This window comes from Ciconia boyciana, chromosome 17 (genome assembly GCF_034638445.1).
Source record: "Ciconia boyciana chromosome 17, ASM3463844v1, whole genome shotgun sequence".
NCBI lineage: Eukaryota > Metazoa > Chordata > Aves > Ciconiiformes > Ciconiidae > Ciconia > Ciconia boyciana.
In genome coordinates this window covers 7,988,319-8,009,336 of record NC_132950.1, presented here as the reverse complement: position 1 = coordinate 8,009,336, position 21,018 = coordinate 7,988,319, and the positions used below count along the sequence as shown (strand labels likewise).

At 51.5% G+C, this 21,018-nt stretch overlaps 1 protein-coding gene across 1 annotated transcript in view; it reads right to left on the bottom strand.

Moving 5' to 3' along the window:
• The window catches only part of CPD (carboxypeptidase D), a 28,071-nt gene extending 7,951 nt beyond the window's left edge, over positions 1-20,120 (bottom strand). Inside the window, exons 1-12 of the mRNA XM_072882669.1 lie at positions 19,378-20,120; positions 16,637-16,884; positions 8,589-8,731; positions 7,656-7,825; positions 6,702-7,069; positions 6,096-6,287; positions 5,014-5,181; positions 3,819-3,928; positions 3,261-3,363; positions 2,650-2,792; positions 1,887-2,056; positions 978-1,289 (exon numbers count right to left, since the gene is read on the bottom strand). Coding sequence (XP_072738770.1) covers positions 978-1,289; positions 1,887-2,056; positions 2,650-2,792; positions 3,261-3,363; positions 3,819-3,928; positions 5,014-5,181; positions 6,096-6,287; positions 6,702-7,069; positions 7,656-7,825; positions 8,589-8,731; positions 16,637-16,884; positions 19,378-20,051 — 2,801 coding nt within the window. The 5' untranslated portion in view covers positions 20,052-20,120. The remainder of the gene's footprint in view (positions 1-977; positions 1,290-1,886; positions 2,057-2,649; positions 2,793-3,260; positions 3,364-3,818; positions 3,929-5,013; positions 5,182-6,095; positions 6,288-6,701; positions 7,070-7,655; positions 7,826-8,588; positions 8,732-16,636; positions 16,885-19,377) is intronic.
• Positions 20,121-21,018: the final 898 nt, after the last annotated feature.

Genomic DNA, 21,018 nt, shown 5'->3' with positions numbered 1-21,018 from the left:
ATGCTCCATATATCTCTATATAGCCTATATCACCGTAAACGTGGAACTGCCAAATGCCTCTGTGCTTCCAATGTTGGGGGTTTTTTTGTTTGTTTGTTTGTTTTTTTCTTTCTCTCTCTCCTTCGGAGCAGGATACATCTGGACATCAAACTAATTTATAAAGCACCCGTTTAGAGGACAAAAGCAGGTCTATTTCCAGTAATGCAGAAGTTGTTGCTACAGTCATGCCATTAAGTTAGCAAACTGAATGCAAGCAAAGCAGGGAACACAATCGGGGCTGATGCAACTAGACAGACAATAGAGGCTACAGATCAGAAAAGCAGCCTTGGCACCAGCGGGGACAGCACATGAGCATGTTGTGCCTGGTAGCAACAAGCAAATGAGGTCCTGCGACAAAGATCTGTGCTTTCTAAAGCTGACAGAGGGTAAGTGCTACAGGTCACAAAGGAAAGCAGAGGACTGCAGACAGCTGGTCTCCTGCAGGAGGGCAGAGACCTTGGCTCAGGGCAAGCTAACTCAAACATGTCTTGCACTATTGAATTAAAATCTGAAGGCAGACAATCAAAAAAAGCCATTTGAGATTTGTAAGTCAAATTTGATCACTTTTGCTGGGGACTCTTTAGCGGGGATGTGAGAAACAATTTGGAAAGCAGAGGAAATAGAGAGCATGGAACAGAGATATTTGCGGAAGCCTGGGATATCAATGCTGGGAATATCACCAGTCCCAGGCACCCCAGGTTTAAGTCAGTAAAATGATGTCTCAGGAAAAAGCACATGGGTGCATCTGCGAGTCCCTGCAGCCAGTGCTCTGCCACTGTGCCCTTACACACGGGGCTCCCTCGAACTCAAGGACGACAGGGAAGGGGAAGGACGGGCTCCCCATCTCTGCACTGCGTTCATGGCTCGTCGTTTCACCGCTTCCCTACCACAGGCTGCTGCTCAGGGAGGAGCTGAGCACTGCTGCTTTGAGTTTTCACCTGGTGAGGTTTGTGATGTGCGGGTAGTTCAGATAGAGGCCTCGGAGGAACTCAGAGAGGTCCTTGTATGGGCGGTATCGGTAAGGAGAGACATCCCCCGAGGAGGTAAGCAGGAGGTGCTCCAGGCCATTCTCAGCAGAGAGGTCTTTGATTAGGGTCTCAAACTCCTTCTCGCTGGGGTCGCTGGTGTCTGGGGTGTTCAAGACTGGCACCTTCCCCTCCTCCACTTTGATGTCCGTCCGTGAAAGACTGAAGTTGACTTGCACCCCACCTTTGCTGCCAACTTCCACTGTCTTAGTGACTGGATCATACCTACCCAGGGAAGAGAAGGCACAAGGAAACGTCAGGGGTTCAAGGCCTCACACAACAAGCCACCCCCCTTCCTGAATAGACACTCACATGGGACTGCTACTGCTCCCCAGTCAAAAGTGAGAAGCATAAAAACAAAGAGCAAGAACACTTCAAAGGGACATGGGAATGGCAGGAGGACAGGGAGCAGCTCAGGGCCCAACATGGCACTGAGCTGCTTTTGGCTCAGGTGGTGCAGGGTTACGTGGCAGACTGGCAGGACAGCAAGTCAGGCTGCTTTAACGCAAAAGGTTTTGGCAGTGGTTGAAGCGATGAAGTCATTTCTGTGGGCAGCTGCCTGCAAGAGAATTTCCTCTAAAGACACTGAGTTATCAACTGCTTCCCCACACCACCTCCAAACAAAGGAAGATATGGATTGTACGCCGGCACCAGGTGAGCAGTCTTTGACATCAGGGTAGCATCATATTGCTAACTCTGCACAGGCCAGAGGGCAGGAGAAACACCCATGCCTACATCTGCTGTAGGCATACGCGATGGGACTACTCCTGCCTGGGAAGTCAGTCCTACAGCTGTTTGGTCCTTGTGCCATGGCTCGCTCACCCTCGGGCAGATGCTGTGATTTTGTACGTCCCCTGGACCAAGAGGCGCCAGTAGTCTCCATCCTTGTAGGTGGTCACCGGATGGTTGATGTCGGCAACGCTGATGGTGGCATTGAGAATGCCCCTTCCATCCACAGCATCCAGCACAAATCCCCAGACGCCGTGGTGAACCTGAGCACAGACCCAGAGCCCTGCTGAGTGTCAGCCCTTGCTCTGCCTTCCACCCCACACATTGCTGTGGGATCACTGACACCCAGATCCCACCAGCTCCCAGCCCAGGAGGTTCAGCATTCCCAGAGGAGCAACGTGTTCCAAAAGGGTTCAGGTTAGACTCGCCAGCAGGTGGTGCGGACAAAGATCACCTGATGAGTACAATGGGCAATTGTTCAGGGTGCCACCACAGCACTCCTTGCTCCACACCTTTGTTTGCATGCCCCAGGCGTGCAGCACTACCACCAGCCCGAACTCAGATGGGAACAGCACATAAAGGCCACTCCAGCGTAGGGAAAACCAAGGTAGCGGTAAATAAAAAGCCCACACCTGCATCCCCTGGCTGCTGTTTCCATACAGATTTTTGGTATGTTGAGAAGGAGGGGAGAAGAGTCAAGACATGTTCTGATGGGGATGATTTCTGTGGAGCAGGGACCCAGTCTGGCCAGGAAGCAGCACCTGCTTCAGCCGGCAGATTAGCCTGTTCATTCCGGCACATCTAATGCAAACCCCTGAGGCAGCTCACGCAATTGCTTGGGGTCAAAGCGTCTCACCTGTTTCATGAACTGGAGGAGAGATCGGCGGTTCTGCTCCCAGTACTTTGGCAGCTCCTCAGCTTTTGGATATTTTACACAGCCCAACTCAATGGTCACTTCAAAGCAGTTCGTATGCAAGTAATTCCAGTCTTGCATCCCACCTACAATAGGAATGTAAAAACCGTTTTGATGAGGTCTCCTGAAGGCAATTGTACTACAGCTCAAAAAACCCCCCATATATCGGATAGTAGAGAAAGATGAAGTACAAACTACAGCATGCATTTTACAGCTGAAGAGAGAAGGCTTTTACACAGGGCAAGATTCAAGCTTCAAAGGGATGCCAAAATAGCAAATAACTATCCTTCTTGTAAATAACTTTCATGTTAATATACTGCTGTAAAATTTTATGAAACTATTTTGCTAATAGCCAGAAAAACTACACTATAAATTCCTTCCCTCAGGTATAGCTTTATCTGGGCACTTTATTTAAGAGGTTATAAAAAGAAACCCGAGTCCCAGTAATCTGGGCTGACCAATGCGGAGTTTGTGACCGATCAGACTAAATTCTTCAAGCTGCACGTGCATTAACTTGGAGACAAACAGTGCAAGAGATTTAAGGTCTACTTTACCTGGAACGTTGTACCACTGAGCCCCATTAGTGATGCCATGCAGGAAGTACTCGGTGGGATACATATCCTTACAAGGGCTTCCCTGATACATCTTTGTATTTTCCTAAAAAACAAGACGCAACATGTGAAGCTGAGTCTCTGCACTCTACAGCCACTGGCACCTTTGTTCTAACATTAGTCACACACGTGGGTTGCCAAACCCAGAGGTTCATGCAGGCATGTGTTTGTACGGCTGTAGCACAAACAGACTGCACCCACACCCAACCACAACCCATAGACATCCTTGCTCTCCTCCCGGCCCATGTTTTCAGAATTTTCTACCACCCTCCAGTGCGTATGGCCCCCATGCCTGCACAGAGCGCTCCTCCTACAGTGCCTGCAGACAGAAGACGCTGGACATCCACTGATGGAACGCGAGCCTCCCACAGGACCCTCCTGCTGTGCCTGCAACACCAGGTGCCCACAGTGCCTGCACCCTCTACCAGCCACTCAGGAGGTTCCTGACAGCGTCAGGAGTTAACCCAGCAGGATGTGCCTGTTTTCCCGTTAGAGCTTTACCTTGGAATAGGAAAGCGCCAGCTGCTGAAACACAGCATCGTCTGGGGATTTACTGTATAAGGCTATTCCTTGTTCATCATCATCAAAGGGGTAATTAACCACCAGAGAACCTGCAGGGGAAACAAGCTTTGACTCGTACTTGCACGCTTTCCAAGTGATCCCTCAGCCTAATAGGGGAAGTTTTTCTTTTGCTCCAAAGGGTGCCAAGTCTTCTGTTTCTTAAGATTTGGCATTAACCAAAGCATTAAGCCCAGTGGCTAGAAGAAACAACAGAAGTACAGGAGTAGATAAGACCACACCCAGTTGGGAAGGTGAACCCAAACCATGACACATCAAAGGTTTGGCTCTTACACGCAGGAGGGATGAGCACAACCTCATAATAATTGCTTTCACAGAGGAGAGAAAGCAAGGGGAGGAATTTCCTAGAACATGCATAGTACCCTTGGCCCAACTGCTGTAGTTTTTCAGCCCTCTGGAGTTTATTGCAAGCATTGTCAGATTATAATATCTTTGGCTTACTGAAGCTTTCCCTAAGCAAGTTGTACTAATAGCACCGTGGAACCCCAGACACCACCGCTGCTGGAGAACTGCCAGCTCCCTCGTACCCACACACGGTACTTCTGCATGACAAAATTAAACATGCTAGCACAAAGCAACCACCTGCAAGTTACCACAGCTACAAGACAGCAGACAAACTGTCTAGGGAATAAGCTGTAATACAGAGACTTAATTTAGATCACTCCAAAAAGATAATTAAATTACAGATCCAGGTGCTCAGCAGCCACTGACAAGGGTCCATTCCCGTCTCCCAACAGGCAATGAGCTAGCTACTCCCCAATGCATGTGCTCCCTTCAGAGAAGTGGTTGTGATCCTCCCAGCAGCCTCTTCAACTCCCTACAAATGTGCTTGGGGACAAGATTTTCACCCTCTGTTTCCAGCTTCTGATCCATCTTCCAGCAGCATGAACAAAAGGTTTGGGTTACTCTTTGTTCGTGTAGGCCCTTTGGAAATGGCCTTACCCCCGTTGCAGGAACCTGGCTGCCTTCGCTCCTGCCATTTCCCAGCAATGCCAAGGGCAGGGAGCTCTCTGCAAGAGCTCCTCAGTTCACGCCTAGAACACCAAGGAGACAGCCCTGCAAACTCCCATCCCTTGAACCTCAGTGCAAAGGACGGAGCCCGGTTTGGCTACCATACCTCCGTGCAGGTTTGCTGAGAGCACAAATGGATAAGCCTTTAACCAGGTCATGACAGCGAGAGTTTCTGGCTGTGGAGGGTCTGCCACATGGAAAAACTGATCTGGGAAGTTCCGGTTCAGGTCATAGTTGTTACTGTTGTTTCTGCCAACGGTACCTCCTCTGTCTCCTGAAAATTAAACACAAGTTCAAGCTTGTGCCCTATGCAAGTTCCCACTTCGGTGCAGAGGCTTTGTCCTCTTAACTACAGAGCTTACAACTGTCAATTAATGGAAGACAGCAGAGAGCACAACGGTCCTGGCTTCCTACACCCCAGAGTGAGGGGACACCCACACCCTCCTTCAGCGACAGGCCTGCTCTGTGCACAGAGGCGTGCGAGGGCCCTTTCAGCGGCTGTTTGCACAGGCTTTCAGTGCCAGCCAGACCATAGCAAGAAAGGCAGCGAACCATGAACAACCCCAGCAGCCGGATGTCAGAACCGCAGAAACCTCAGAGCTCACCTTCTCAAACCCGCCGGACAAGTTCTTTGTTAAACCCAAGCAGAGCTCTGCTTCCAGAAAATCATTCTGGACAGACTTTGTTCTGCCAATCTGCAAGAGCCATGCAGTTTTAAGGACTTCCCTGAAGGATGTTTTTGCCAATTTCAACATCACGATAAAAGTCTATATTATCCTTGGACAAGTGCTCTGCAGACAGCTTGGCTCCCACATCACATATTACTAAGAGCATGGACCAAAGCACAGCAAGTATGAGCTGTGTCAAAGGAATGTCTTTTTTTTAAAATAAGCCTTGGGATAGCCACAAACCATAAGGGGACCCAATCAGGGGTAGCATATAGCACTGCTGAAGGATAAGAGCACTCTCCAACAGCTTCAAGCATCAGTCGACCGCCCACATCCTGCAGTGCAGGGTCCGCCCACTCATCCCACAGCACGCACCAAGTCCCTTCCCAGCCTCCCTGTGCGGAGAGCACTTCTGCTCCAGCAAGGCTGCCAGATTTCTCAGGGAGGTACCATGAACCCAAAGGCTTGTTCTTAGAGCTAGAAACCCCACAGGTGTTTCAGCACAGACAGCACTACCTACCTTCCTGGGACTTCTCATAGCCATCAGGGTTCATGGATGGCATGATGTGGATCCGTGTGCTCCGGACCAAGTCAGTCACTTCAGGATCTGTGCCGAAGTTCTTGCAGAGGTACTCGATGAGGTTCAGGAGAAGCTCTCGCCCCACAACTTCATTCCCATGCATGTTACCGATGTACTTGAACTCCGGCTCACCTGTATACACATGGCCACACCAAAGAGACAATTATAACCACTACATTAAAGCTTGGAGACATCTCACCACCCTGAGCATTGCTCTCTCTCAGGCCCTTCTGCAGAGCTGGAGGGTGTTTACCTAAAATTTACCCTTCTGCTCCCACAACACCAAAAAGGATGAACATTGTTTCAGGGAAGCCCCTTGGTCCTTCTGTCCCCAGAGCTCCACGACCAATGTCGATGTCCCCAGCAACGCTCTGTAACACAACTCGTGCCACCCACTGCACCTGGTCTTTTTAGAAAGGATACTGCAAGGAGCAGGTCAGTCTCTCCTCAGACAGGTGCCAGCTCCTTTTTGCCCTGCCCAGTCTCCCAATGCAAAGGGTCTGTCACTCGCATTTGTGCCTCGCTAAAAAGGATTTCCCACGTTACCTGCTTCATGGATGCCAGGGTTGTCTGAGATCTCCATTACATAGAGCTCCCGCAGCTCCACTGACTTGCCCACAGAGTAGAGTCGGGTTATGTTGGGGTACTCGTTGGCGTACCGCCGCAGAAAGATCTCCATGTCTGAAAAGTGATGGTGGCGGAAGTCCACAGGTTGGATGGGTTGATGGAGAGAAGTTGGGCTTGGGGCCTCTGCCTGCACAGGAGTGGGGGTGATGGTAGAGACAGGAGCAGGTGTTGCTGTGAACTGCGTGACGTTAAGAGCTGGTGGCATTACAGTTGGCTGCAAGGAGAAATCCACTTCTGTTGCAGCTCCCTCCTTCACCTCGATGTTCTCTCTGGTCACTGGTGTGTAACTGTGAAAAAACAGCTGGCTTTAGCAAGCAGGCTCCGCAGAACAGAGGCCTCTCCACCACTCCAGTCTACTCCTCCCAGCCCAAATGCGCTGGCATGCTAACGACTATGTGAGAGATTCACCAGCAAACAAGCTGACAGGACTCATCCCACTGCCACCGGACCAAACTATGCTGCTGTCCTCGCTGTGTCACAGAGGCACGAGTTCCTGTTTACAGACTCACGGGGGAAGAAGCCACAGGTGTATCACAGGGCTAGCCTAGGGCAAGCTACACGTTTAGACGCGGACTTGACACAACACAAACTCTTACTGGGGTGACTCTACTCCGCTTTCTCCCTTTGCCCAGAAAGTAAGATGCAGGTTGATACAAGCAATCAAAGCTGACAGAAATGCTGTGCACCCAACAGCACCCCGCTGCAGCAGGGCATGGGGTGAACAAACACAGCTGCAGCTCTACGCTGGAGTCTTTTACTCCTGCAGCTTCCAGCCAAGCCCCTTAAATACACAACAAGATGCTTTGGGGGAAGAAATCAAGTGAAGGAACATGAGCAGTTGGCAGCAGACACAGGCTAACATAGAGACATTACCCCATTACAACTGCGGTCACGTTGTAGGTCCCAGGCACAAGCAGTCGGTGGTAATCGCCCCATTTGCCCGCTGTGATGTTATGAGCAATACCGGCAACAACAATGGTTGCGTTCTCCAGGCCAGCTCCAGTGACTGCGTCCCTGACAAAGCCTTTCACACCAATGTGGACCTGAGGAAAACAATGCAAGAGCCCGGCTGAAGACAGGCAACATCAGGGGAACCGTGTCCTCCCCCAGCAATAACCCCCTGCCCTTCCCCAAAGGCAGCAGAGCAGGACAGCTGCCAGGCAAAGACACACAACAGCCCACGATTCAGACAGTGCTTGGCCAGACGGCAAGGACAGGAATTCCAGCATGCACTGGGAAGACAGTGAGATCTCAGAACTGATCCTCCCTAACAAACCCTCTATTTCATCGGCATGGGCACGCAATATGAACGTAGCAAGGCTACAGGCCATACTGAAAGACAAAATGCAGCTGCCTCCCTTCCCAGCCTAAACTGTCACCTACTCAACTCATACATGGGCATTTGGAGACAGCCTGGCAGAGGACTCTGCAAGCCAACTCTGCAAGCCAACTCTGCAGCAGTGTTGGTGCTTTTGAACGTCACTGGAGGTTCACGGCACTGAGGCCATACAAGTACTCTGCATTACTTAATAATCACACTGATTGGTCCCTCTGTTTAACACTGAACCCCACGAGGCCCCCGCTGAGCAGAGTTCTGCTATCGGGGAGGATGTGGGAACTGTGGCAGAACCACAGAGATACATAGCAGCTTTGTAGCCACCGACCTCTGCACAGCAACTGCAGCAGTTGTGTTACCACACACAGCAAACAAAGCCACAAGAGCAACTGAACACGGTGCTCTCAGCCCACCACGGACACGCGGGTTTCACAGCTGCTGCCCCCGCGCCCCATCCCAGCCCACACTACCGTCTCAATGAAAGCAAGGAGAGAGTCCCGGTTGTTCTCCCACTCCTGCTGAAGCTCGGAGGTCGGCGGATATTTGCAGCAGGACAGCTCCAACGTGATCTCAAAGCAGTTGGCCCACACGTAGTTGTAATCCTGCATCCCACCTGAGAAAATGAGGCAGAGACATGTCCCAAGAGCAATTCACAGACATCCTGCCACGGGATGTACATTTTTCCATGTCCTCCAGCCCCCCACAGCATCTCACCACAATGCCATCCTGGCTCCAGGATGAACCACCTAAGGAGAAAAGTCAGATCAGATCATGGTGAGAGCCTGTGCTGGGGAAGACTGAGCTCTGTTTCTCCCAGTAACCGGTACACTGGGCCATTCAAATCGGCCACAGACAGTGCAAAGATGACAGTCCCTTCGGTCTGACTGCTCTGCCAGCTGAACTCAGCAGCACAGCATTTGGAAATTCACGAGTTCATTTCACTGTGAAGACGTTTTCCAGACGCTACAAATCCTGGAGGCCAGGGCAGGCACACCGGAGTTTGAACATTACTGCTGCCGAGTACTTCGCTATGCGCTCCAAGCCACCTTCAGATTTGTGAGGTTTTCCTGCAAGAGATGTTACTCTACCCAAAATGAGCTTCAGGCCTCTGATACAGAAGAACACACCAGACTATCAATCTGGGAGGCGGCAGCTCGAATCTGCATGTCAAAAGTTTCAAGGACCACACGGCTGGTCTCCCAAAAAAATCTTAGCAAAACTCAAGACGAGAGCAATGCTTCCCCTTCTCTACTTCCTCAGGCTGCTCTTTTCCTCCAACTCCTTATCTGAAGGTCTCCATTTACTTGATATTTAGAGCAGCCCTAGAGCAGAAAGTCTGACAAGATTTGACATGGTGACAGCCTTCAGGAAACTCTTGGACAGCAAGTCCAAGTCATCCTCAGGAAACTCTCCTCTTGATCTGGGAAGGCAGTGACACCTCCCTCACCCCTGAGGACTCCTGTGACCCCACAACAGCCAGGTCCTGCAAGAGGAGAACAGGACACAGACTTGTCCACCTGGGAAACTCCAACTGGGAAATACGCTCTTTTCCCTGAGCCCTGCAGCCAAGTCACCAGCCTCCTCCCACATTTCCTCTTTAAGGCAGCAGTCTGGATGTCGCAGCACCTGGGGACAGCTTGCTAGCTTAGTGTTAAACCAGTCAAACCTCCATGAGCACCAGAAAACAGGAGTGCACAGAGCGGTTTCCCAGTATTAAGCTCACCTTGCTATTCTTGCCCATCAGAGAAACCACAGGCACTGCTACGAAACAAAAAGGTCACCTTGTTCCAGCAAGTGTCCTGACCCCATTTGCTGAAGTTTACATCCAACCCTCAGCAAGCAAACCTGTTTCTCAAACAGGAACGAATCACGTACCAGCAGGACTTGAGGTCTGCAGGTATCAACACTCACGATCTGGAGCCCAGACTTCAGCATGCTGCTGAGGACTGCAAGTGTTCAGCCCTCTAAACATTCATGGGAGTCTTCAATAGTAAAAAGGACATTCCAAAACCACCACAAGTCTGTGAAACAGGTTTCAGAGTCACCCTGACAAATCCCACCACATGACTGTACCCAGATGTTATGGCCATATGAGAGGATCGTTCCCACCACCACCAGTAAATCAGGCAGTTGTGTCAGTATGGAAAACATACCACATGAAGTTTTATGCACACTGGTGATATCTTCTGGGTGACACAACCTTACACAGTCACAGTCTGGGCAGACTGGCATGCCATGGCCTTGGCCACCACTGCCCAGATGGCTCCATCCCGAGCTGGGACCCCCCAGCCCAGAGACCTTCGTGCACCAACTGAACGACTCCCACCAGTGTCAGCTGGACACAGGGACCCAGGCAATGGGTTTCTTCTGGATGAGCTGAGGAACACAAACTGGTTCTCTGAAGCCCATCTATCAGGGAACAGCTATACATTTGCTCCGCAGGAGGCAGATGCAAACTTCAGAAGGAAGGAAAGCAGAAGACAGCCTGTGGCACGTGTCGTGGCACCAGCCTGCAGGATCCCAGCAGGCAAGTCTAAGAAATGCATACTTCATACTCCCATCCTTTGCTTTGCCCACCAAAGTGCTACATTAGTGCTATGCTAATAAACCTCACTTGCTTTGTCTGAGCAGTTTCCTCATCATTCACAAGCTCCTTCACAAGCGAGGGACCCTCGGGGTGCTGGCCAATTAACCGGCCAGAATGGATCAATACCACGATGCAAATGCACTACCTGGCATTTGCAGAGGCCATATTAATGCATGGCCAGGAAAAGCCATCAGCAGCACTTTACCAAGCAGAGGAGTCTTACAATAAATGTGGTGGCTGTGAGCATTCACCGTCCCAAAAGGTCAGGGACCGCTGCTCTGAATTCAATAGCCCCACCACGCTCGGGTAACGCAGAGATGGACTGACAGCATAAAGTAGGATTTAGAAGAACAGACCCTGGGAAGGTATGCGGGACGGTACCACATCAAAGACGTCCCAGTTCCTCTCAATTCTTCTGGGAGCCTGCTGCTAAGAGAACACGAAGCTTTTATTGTAACAAATCAAATGACACTTGCAGCCAGAAGGAGAGCATTGTAGCTTGTGCACAGGCTGAGATCAAAACAGGAAAGAGACTTTTCTGTCCAGCACATGGGGCCAAAAAGTGTTTGAGGACTTTAAAACTCTCAAACTCAGTTCAAGAGGTTAAAGGAACAAAGCCTGCGAATCTGATACATATTCAGTTCTATTCAGCTCCTGTTACCAGGCTCAGGAAAATAACCCACAGCGGGCTGCTCTCTCGCCAGTAAACACCATGCAGAATGAAACAACTTGCCAGCCTATAACCATCTGTTCTTAGCAGGACGCTAATGCATTTGAAAACATCCATACGTAAACCAGAGCCATTATGAAGCATATTTAGTGCTTCATCTGCCATTCAAGCAAATTTAGGGCAGATACTCACCCATAATAGAGCAGCAACGGACTAAATTAGAGCTTGCTACATCAGTTTCGGTAAAACTGTCTCTTGGAGAAAGGAGTCCACTGCATGCTTGAAAATTTGGATTGTGTCCACTGCACATATTTGGCCTTCACATGGTTGCAGAGCAGGGCAGTTATTTTTACAGCATATGGAATTATGCATTTTTCCAAATACCACCTGCACAGCCTCTCCTGGCTACGCAGAAGATCTGGAGGTGTAAAGAGAGATCTGTACACAGCCTGCATTAGCAGAGCACTACATTCAAGGAGCAGAGCAGAAAAAGCACACCCAAGGCAGAGGACTGTCAGACTACAGTGCTTCTACTCTACCTGTTTGGGTAATATCTGGGGTAACTTGCTGCATTTATTCCAGCATTTTTTAATCACAGGGTGTCCTTTAGCCCACGCTGCATAAAGCTTCAGCCTCCCAGTGAAGCATCATACCTATTTTACCGGTGAGGAAAGCAAAGCAAAAGTAAGCAGCTTACAGTCACAGCAAGTCAGTCCCTGGCTGGCAGTAGGTCACAAAAATGCTCAGAACAAACCTCTCTCCTGCTCTGTCCCCACTCCTTGAGCATCAGGATTGCACTTCAGGCAAGGCTCCCAGACCTCTCGCAGCACAAGCGCTGCAGAGTTCACTCTGACAAGCATGCCTCTGCTCCCTGCCAAGCTCCACGCCAGGCAGGCAAGCAGGAGAATGCAGCTCTCTAGAGTCAAGCCTGGGGATCCAGATACCATAAATACACCACATGCCAGGAGAAGCCTTCCAGGCCAGCCAGGAAGGACTCTATTTTCAAACTGCATGATGCAGAAACCTCTCTAATTCCAGCTCTCACTGGAGCAGACATTAGGAGATGAGAGACCTGCAGCTAAGTCAAAGCAGAGAAATGGTCCTGTCTGCTCTGCAGAGAGAGCAGACGGCACAAAGCAAGCTAGAGACGTGATTAAATACATGGCACAAGTTGCTTACCCTGTGGACAGAACCGACTGTCTCACAGCATGAGACCGGGTGAGCACCAGCAGCAGCACCAAACAGGCAGAGGAATGTTTTGGTCCATTAGTTTAAAATCATTAAAACTCAGAGGAGGTGAGGGTTCAGCCTCCAACTCCAGCAGCTGCATCACACAGCCCAGAGCAGCACAGCCCTGCAGCCTTCCCGGGCTCTCTCAAAGAGGAGGGCAGAGCCTTCCCAAGAGCTGCACCACCACAGCACTGCCCAGCAGTTCATGTTAGATGTGAAAAGAGGCATCAGACCCTCGAATCATCAATCCAATACTTTTCTCAAGAAGAAAGAAAAATTTGCAATAAGAATTTTCTGAAAGCACAAACACATAGGGGCAGCTAATTGTGCATATCCCTGAAAGACATGGCTGAAAACTTCTACCAGAGCTCACACTGTGCAACCGCCTTCTGCCATGCCCAGGAAACAGAGGCCGCCACAGTGATGCCACGAGCACCCACTGTTCTCAGCACTCATTTTAATTGCTCCGAGTTTGATGCCACTAAAAGCTGTTCAGAAGCTCAGTGTGGCTAGTAACCACAGTCGAAACAACCTAGTAAGCGCACACGTAACCTAAATCCACTTTCAACCTGAGAAGTGCCTTCTGGTAGACACCAGAAACATCTCAAACACTTGGACATCAGAGAGTCAAGCTAGCAAGGAAAATAATTTTTAGGAAGGGACTGCAAATAACAACAAGGCCTTCCAAGGCTGCCCACAAAATACCCTATTGAATGTTACACTGAATTCAGTTTCTGAACTGGGCTCTTTACAAAAATAAAGGCAAGCATGTCCTTCCCACAGATAAGACTTAAACAGTTTCTTAACCACCTTCCAAGCATCACCTAGACTATACACCAGCCCAGACTTGCATGTATTTTCTTGATCTGAACCAGCCACTTGGTAGTTAAAACCTCCAGAGGCTAAAAAGGAAGGAGCAGTAAGAGTATGTACAACAGAGATAGCCTCTAAAAAGCATCCCCAGTCACAGACATGCTTATCTATAGCAGCTGGAATGCAGAAGCCAAATTCAGCCGTCTGGCAGAGAGCCACCTTCCTCTGTGCACACTTGACCTTAACAATTACTCCAATGGTTTGTACTTGCCACCTCGGTTTGACACACACAAGAGATTGTTTGCAAACTCAAATGAAAGTTAATGGGGTCTGGCACCAGCATAAACCTGAACTGGTAACTCCGGGACAATGAATCCCATAGCAGTTGGATTTCTGGCATGTTTGATTTCACATGATAAAACGTGGCAGGAAATTTTCCACCTGTTGAGACATTATGTTCTCATTTCTTTGTTTTTCCTGGCTTTAGTTCACTTGGAGCCTGCAGTCTCTCCTGGCACAACCTGATCTGCAGGCCACACGTGTGTGCCCTGCATCGTTCACAGAACCGTGTGCTCTGGTTATCTCTAAAGCTCAGCTCAGCCCAGCCCAGGGAGCTCCTGCAGGGTACTGGGATTTCCTCAGCCTCATTTTACCACATATTTAAATTCTGCAATCACTGGGAAAGGCTTCCTGGTCCGAGCACAAGCCTCAGCAGTCCTTGGCACAGAGCTGAGCGAGTCCGATGACTCAATACAGCCACCATGGTGGTTTTGCCACTTCTGTCACACACTGCATACAACTACTCCCCTTTGCCTGCTCTTCATCCACCACTAAAAATATAAATGCTAACACCTAAAACCCCGAAGGGACACAGTAGCTTCACACAACATCAAAAATACACGTGTCCTGGCCTCTGTGGTATCTGTTAGTTCACCCGTGCTCTTCCCTGGATCTCAGCTCCTGCGGGCTACACTTTACGTGAACTCCTCAGTCTGGGAGGTGCTCCGAGGGCTGCCATCACCCTCCACATGTGCATCTTCAACAGCAATGAGACGTTAATTACCACTTAGAGGAGAAACTGCACAGGTCTGCCAACCTCAGCAATGCTTTATTCTCATAGCTAGCGTCAGTGCACCCTCCCTATAATCTCTGCCCATGAATTGCTAACAGTCGTCAGCGCTGAGGCCGAGACCGTGGCTTGTCACAGCGAAAAGGTTTGTTTCTGCAGAGGCTGGAGGCTATTGGACAGAGTATAAAGCACAGTGATGGCAGCACAGAGCAAACTGGTCTTCAGTTCACACCTTGCCGTTTGCTGTGAAAGGAAAGTAGGTGAAACCTCTGCTCTGCTCGCTGACAAGGCAAAGGCAGCCCGAAAGGCTCGCGCACCCGTGCCACAGCCACTAGCCAGTTTCACATTGTAGCAGGAGGATGAAGAAGTTAACACTGCAGCAAAAAATGCTGCTCACTGGGCGCACAGGAATCCAGGCCCAAAGCTCTGGAACCACCTTCCCTTCAGAGCACACCCACCCCACCTCACTACAAGGGCAGAAGACCTTAGAGCTGCAGCTAACACACCTCCCGACTGAGATGTTTCCTGATAACAACTGCCATCAGAATAAGGCAGCACAGATCATCCAGGATATCCTGTTCCCTCGTAAGCAAATTCACCAGATTACACAAACCTTCCTCCTGCTGGACTTTTCACAGCAGTGGAGTGAACCTTGAGCCAGCAAACAGCAGGGCTGGTGTGCTCAGTAGGGTGGAGGGAAGGAGACAGCTGCTAGAGAAAGAGGTCAAACGGCATCTTATTTGACCACATCATCTTATTTGACCAGTGAAATCCTGGGGAATATTCAGCCACTACTGAAATCAAGACTTCCTCTTCCAGCAGAGGTGATGTGTTCAGGCCCAGTACTGCATCCCTCTCCCTCCTTCCCAAGCAAGGTGGATGCAGGGTTGAGATAGGAGTCAGCTCTGAAGCCCGTGTTTTGGAAAGACACCGTCTTATTAGAGTTTGTTAAGCTGTAAGCTCTGAAGGATAAAACAACATTCGATGTCACTGCTTGCTCAGCACTCCTGCCAGCATCCCTCAGCCCTAGCGTGAGGGAAAGCAGAGCAGTCCAGGCGCAGCAAAGCAACGCAACTTCTTCAGATCATTTATGCATGGGTTTTGTTGTGTCCTCACCACAGAAGTTTCTGCACTGTCTGGCAAGGCCATGGTTGTACAACATCCGCTGTGGGGGCATGGCAATGGTGTAACTTCTTCTAATGACATGGCCAAGATTTCTCTTCCCAACAGCCCACAGAGCCTTTTCCACGAGAGCATCTTGTCACATAAACTGTCCTTTAAATCCCATTTTCAGCAAAACCAACACACGCAGAGCAGCTCACAGCGTGGCTGAGCCAGGCCTGCCACCTCCACACCAGCAGAGTGGTGGCACCAGGAGGTAATTTGCGCATATTCAGATCACCTCCCAGTGCAGCTGCCTAATGGAGGGAACAGGAGCTCCCCTAGAAGTCCCAGCAGGCCAAATTTTGGATCCCTTCTAGATCCCACCGCACCGGTGGACGAGAACAGGCCATGCTGGTTGTCACCCTCTGCACAGGTCTAACAGAAGAGCAGTTCATAGAAAAGCTCCCTACCCCACTTCCGGCAAGAGCAGCTAGGTTAGCTCAGACCACGCGTTTAAATCATTTTACAGTAGGCTATTCTATAATCATTTACAAGTTTCAAATATAATCAAATACATATCAAATTATAATCAAATAACAAGTTTAGAGGTTAAAAAAACTCACAGAATACTGGCATTGGTTTAATACCTTTAACAATAGTTTCCTCTTTCCTGTACCAAAATTTAGTAACCACCTGGAGACCTAATGACAGTTCATTTGGCAAATGAAGCCTCCCACATGCAAGATAACTCTCTGGCACCTAACAGGGTCAGGAAGAACCCTCCCGTTTGCTGTGATCTATTCCCTACGAACATCTCCCAAGCTGTGATTCATCAAGCACTTCCTGGTGTGCCTGTGATGCCACTTCCCTTTATTTCAAGCTAGAACACGTTCAAAGCTAAAAATATCACTTCACCCACCGTCCTTTCCTCTGTGATAACCACCACCGGTTTGGATGTCAGTTCTCAGTGGGAGCAAGAAACTATTTCTGTAAGACACTGTTAGGTGAAGTAGCAGAGTTAGAGCGATTCACCAGCACCGCTTACCTTCTACATCATACCACTGGGCACCGTTTGTGATACCGTCTTGGAAGGTCTCTTCCTCCTCGCCAGGGCAATTGGGTTTGCCAGTTCTCATTATGGGGTGATGTGACGCATAAGCTTTTGCCAAATATTTGAATACTTCGTCATCAGCTGATTTACTGTAGACTCCTGTGGGCTTATGCATGGGAGAGTCATCGTAAGGATAGCTTGCAACCACTGAACCACCATGAAGATTGCCAGAGAGCAGAAACCTGGGATTGGGAAGGATGAAAAGAAGAAAAAGAAAGAGTCATACTGGAACAATTTCAACAGGAAGCCAGCTACAGTCGCCCAACCAGTTATTCTGCTGCCTTCCCACCCAAACTGTGTTCTCAGGAGCCTCCAAACTGTATTTGGGATGAACGAGGCAAACCGCGCCCACTGGCCGAGCTGCCCAGCAGTAACGCTACTTTGGAAGAGGAAGCGATCAGACTCTGCTCCATCAGCCCTGTGCAGGGAGAACTCCTGTGGAGCCGCAGCTACACCAAGGTTACGTTAACAGATACGCGCTCGTCCGATACAGAGCCGGCTACTGTTGGACAAAAAGATACACTGTCCTGGGAGACACTGTCCTCGTATTAATGCCAGCCTCCAACACAGCGAGCAGGATTGTCAGAGAGTCTGAACAGCGTCCAAGAGGGAGCACGTTGGGGAAGTCAGCAGATTTTTGTAATAAACCAACTCTCAGGACTAGTTTATTCACTCCCCAAACTGACATCTGGCACTACCGGAGATGAAACAAGTTTCTTGCTTCAGCCTAAGATAGCGCCCTCAAACTCCGTAACAGACAAGCAGTGCCCTGCGTGTAAAGCGATGTACACGGCTCTTTGTCAAGCTTTGAGCAACGCTTGGTACGTACAACAGAACCGACTTGCATAAATAAAATGTGGATATGTGACAGAGCTGTTAAAATACCAAGTCAGGAAATATAGCACGGCATGCCCTACATCACACTTTAATTTGGTCACAGGCAGCATAAGCATTTCAATGAATCCCAAAGGTCGTTGTCTCTGCTCTTCCTCTTTCCACCAAATACAGCACTGAGGGGAAAAAGAGCTCTCCTTCTCATTTGGTCGAATGGGATTTAGTTTCTGAGCAGAAGTAACATGACCAATACCTTTGCCTTACTTAAAATAGCGCACACGAATTGCATTACAGCCACTATCTCTTTTTTTAATCAAACCGCCTGTTTGCAGTTCTGTTTACCCATTCATTTTTCTATCAGTGGTTATGTTAGTCTAGCAATTGTACCAGCATTAAGTGGTGCTGCCAGGCAGAGGGATGCACAAAGCACCGCGTTCTTCCTGCTTCACCCTGGCTTACATGCAAATCTCACCTCAAACACTTGCGAAAAGAAGAAAAAAAAAAAAGCCCAAAGTATTTTGAAAATGGTATTAAGAATGTGCGTGAGTTTCCCTAGTAACTAAGTCTGGAGGGATTTTGGTGCAAACTGCTGCATCAGAGATGTCCTAAAGGATCCTTAGGACAAGCAAATTACTGGTGCAGTTCATGAAATTCCTCTAGAGCAATAATCCCTGGGGGCACCGCCATCCACCAAGTTTTAATAGAGATAGCTCTTCCAAGCAAATTTTGTTCCCTGAAACTGCACAAACATCATATGATGCTGAACTTTGTGTGTCCTGGTTGGGTCCAACCAACAGCCCTACAGTGCACCACGGCCGTCAGCCATCCCCTGTCCGTTTCCTTCTCCATCCCCACTTTGGGAAGAGGGCCACAGTTTGTTTCAGTGCACTGCTCGTATCCAATCAGGCTTTGCATTCTGGCTTTCTCTGCACAACTTCACACGGCTGGTTGCATTGACCTTAGTGGTTTGGACCTTCCACAGTTTTCTAAAGAAAAACACACAGCAAATGAAGAGACATTGCCCAGCCTGGCCACTGCGCTTTCCGGAGCTGGGCTTCACAGGCGCCGTCTCCTCGCCTGGGCTGCCCCACTCTGGGCACAGCAAAGAGCCTAAGGGTTCAGCGTGGGCGCTTAAGGCTCGGTCCTGCATGCTTCGACAGGACAGACGGGGAAGAAGGCCGCAGGAGCAGGGCCTGTATTTGGAAACGCTGCAGCAGAGCGTTATTGCTAAATCCAGGGAATTTTCCATGAAACACAAAGATGGGGGGAAGGCCCGTTCAACACAACTCTGTTAACATGTTTGTACAGAGACCAGTTATACGCTTAATCCTGAATATTTTAAGCATCCCGCAGCTCATGGTGAAAGCGTTATCGGTCCCAAGAGCAAGGCCTACAGACAAGCTCAAGACGAGGAGAAGCTTCCAGCTGTGAGCTCCTGGAGCAAGGAGACACGCAGATGGCCACGGAGGCCGGGAGCGCCCGGGTGCATGCAGGGCTCGGGCTGTGAGCGCGGCTCCTCAGCAGGTGCACGGTAAACCGCAGCCACCGAACCGCTCCCCTGCACGCGTTGGCCAGCATGCGGGTTAGCCCGGTCACCGGGTGCAGGACTGTGCCCGGGTGTGAAAACGGGCCAACCCAGCGCAGGAGGCAGGCTGGGGAGAAACAGGTGGGAAATGGCTTTCCCCCCCCGGCCCAAGCCCTGCTAGGAAGCACTGGGAAAGGCTGAAAGCGAGGTGAAGCCCCCAGGGAGCGGAGCCCAGGGTCTCCCTTTCCCCGGAGCGCGGGGCCGGCCGTGCCGGGCAGGGGGGGACCGGGCGGGGGCCGGGCCGGCCCGCACTCACTTGTTGCGGCGCATCCAGGCGATGAGGGCTCGCACCTCGGGCACGGGCTCCAGGTCGGGCTCGGCGGCCCCGAACTGGTCGGGGAAGCTGCGGTTGAGGTCGCGGCCGCGGCTGTTCTCCCGGCCGCCGTCCGCGCCGCCGCCGCAGTCGCCCTCGTGGGCGCGCTCGAAGCCGTCGGGGTTGAGGCTGGGCAGCAGGTAGAGGTCGGTGGCGTTGAGCAGGCGGCCAATGCGCGCCTCGCCGCCGGCCCAGCCCCGCACCAGCTCCTGGGCCAGGCGGAGCAGCAGCGGCCGCGCCAGCGGCTCGTCCCCGTGCATGTTCCCCACCAGCTTCACCTGCGGCCGGCCGGGCAGGGCCGCGCCGCCGGGCTCCTCGCCGGCCCGCTCCGGCCCCAGCCCCGCCGTCAGGCGCAGCACCCACAGCGGCCGCCCCTCCACCGAACTGCCGATGCTGAAGAGCCGCGCCAGGCCCGGAGGGGCCGCGGCCGCCAGCGCCCGCAGCGCCTCGCCCAGCTCGGCCGAGTGCAGGTACCGCAGCGCCTCGCCGGGCGCCGCCGCCGCCGCCGCCTCCGCCTTCTTGATGTGGGCGGCGCGGGCCGAGCCCAGCAGCAGCGCGCAGAGGAGCGGGAGCAGCGGCCCCCGCCGCCGGCCGAGCCCCCGCGCCGCGCTCGCCATGGCCCCGCCGCACGCCAGGCCTCGCCGCTCCGCGGAGCCGCCGGGCAGCGGGAGGAGGCGGTGGCGCTCGCCCCGCCCACGGGCGGGCGCTCCTTCCGCCGCCCGCCAATGAGCGACGGCTCGGGGGGGGAGGAGCCGCTAGGGGGAGGCGGCGAGGGACCAATGAGAGGCGGCAGGGAGCGCTGCGTCACCATGGGGTGGGACGTCGCGAAGCTCCGCGGCGCCCCCTGCGGGCCGCGCCGCTGCTGCGGCCCGCGCTGCCCCCGGCCCGGCCCGGCGCGGGCTCAGTGCCGCGGGGGCTGAGCAGGGAGCGCGGGGAGGCGGCGAGAACCGCCTGACGCTCCCCGAAGAGGTGATTTTTCTTCCCCTCCTCGGGAGAAAGCGGCTTTTGGCTTTCCACGCTCAGTATTTCCCCTCCCGAGAGTCCCCGCAGGAGCAGGGCAGGGGCCCACGGAGCCTGTCCACGGTGTTCACCGGCGCGGCAGATAGGAATGATAATCCACGACCAAGTTATTGCATACAGGGGGGCAAAGACCAGTGCATGGCGATGCTCCACGTACCTCGGAGGAGTGTCACGACACGCTGTTGCAGCAGAATCCCCTCCAAAAGATAAAGCCTAAACACAAAACACAAACGTGGCCGGAGGTGGAAGGAGCAGGCTGGCCTCTTGCCTTGGCACGGTGACAAGCTGCAGTTCACAGGGGCCAAAGTGCCGCTCCCAGTGCCTGTCTTCCTGGAGGGAAGCGCATGTGGCCTGCCCTGACTGTGCTACCAGCTCAGACCAGACCTCCGGGGGATTAAAGACATTTTAACACCGTTTGATGTTTTGCATTGCGTGTTGCTGTATGGCGAGCTGCTGCAGAACTGTGTGCCTGAGAAGATACATAAATAGTACTTTGGGGTTTCCTCCATTCAGATCTTTGCTAATTCCTTTTTTGAGGCAGGCGAGATGATAAGGAATAACAAG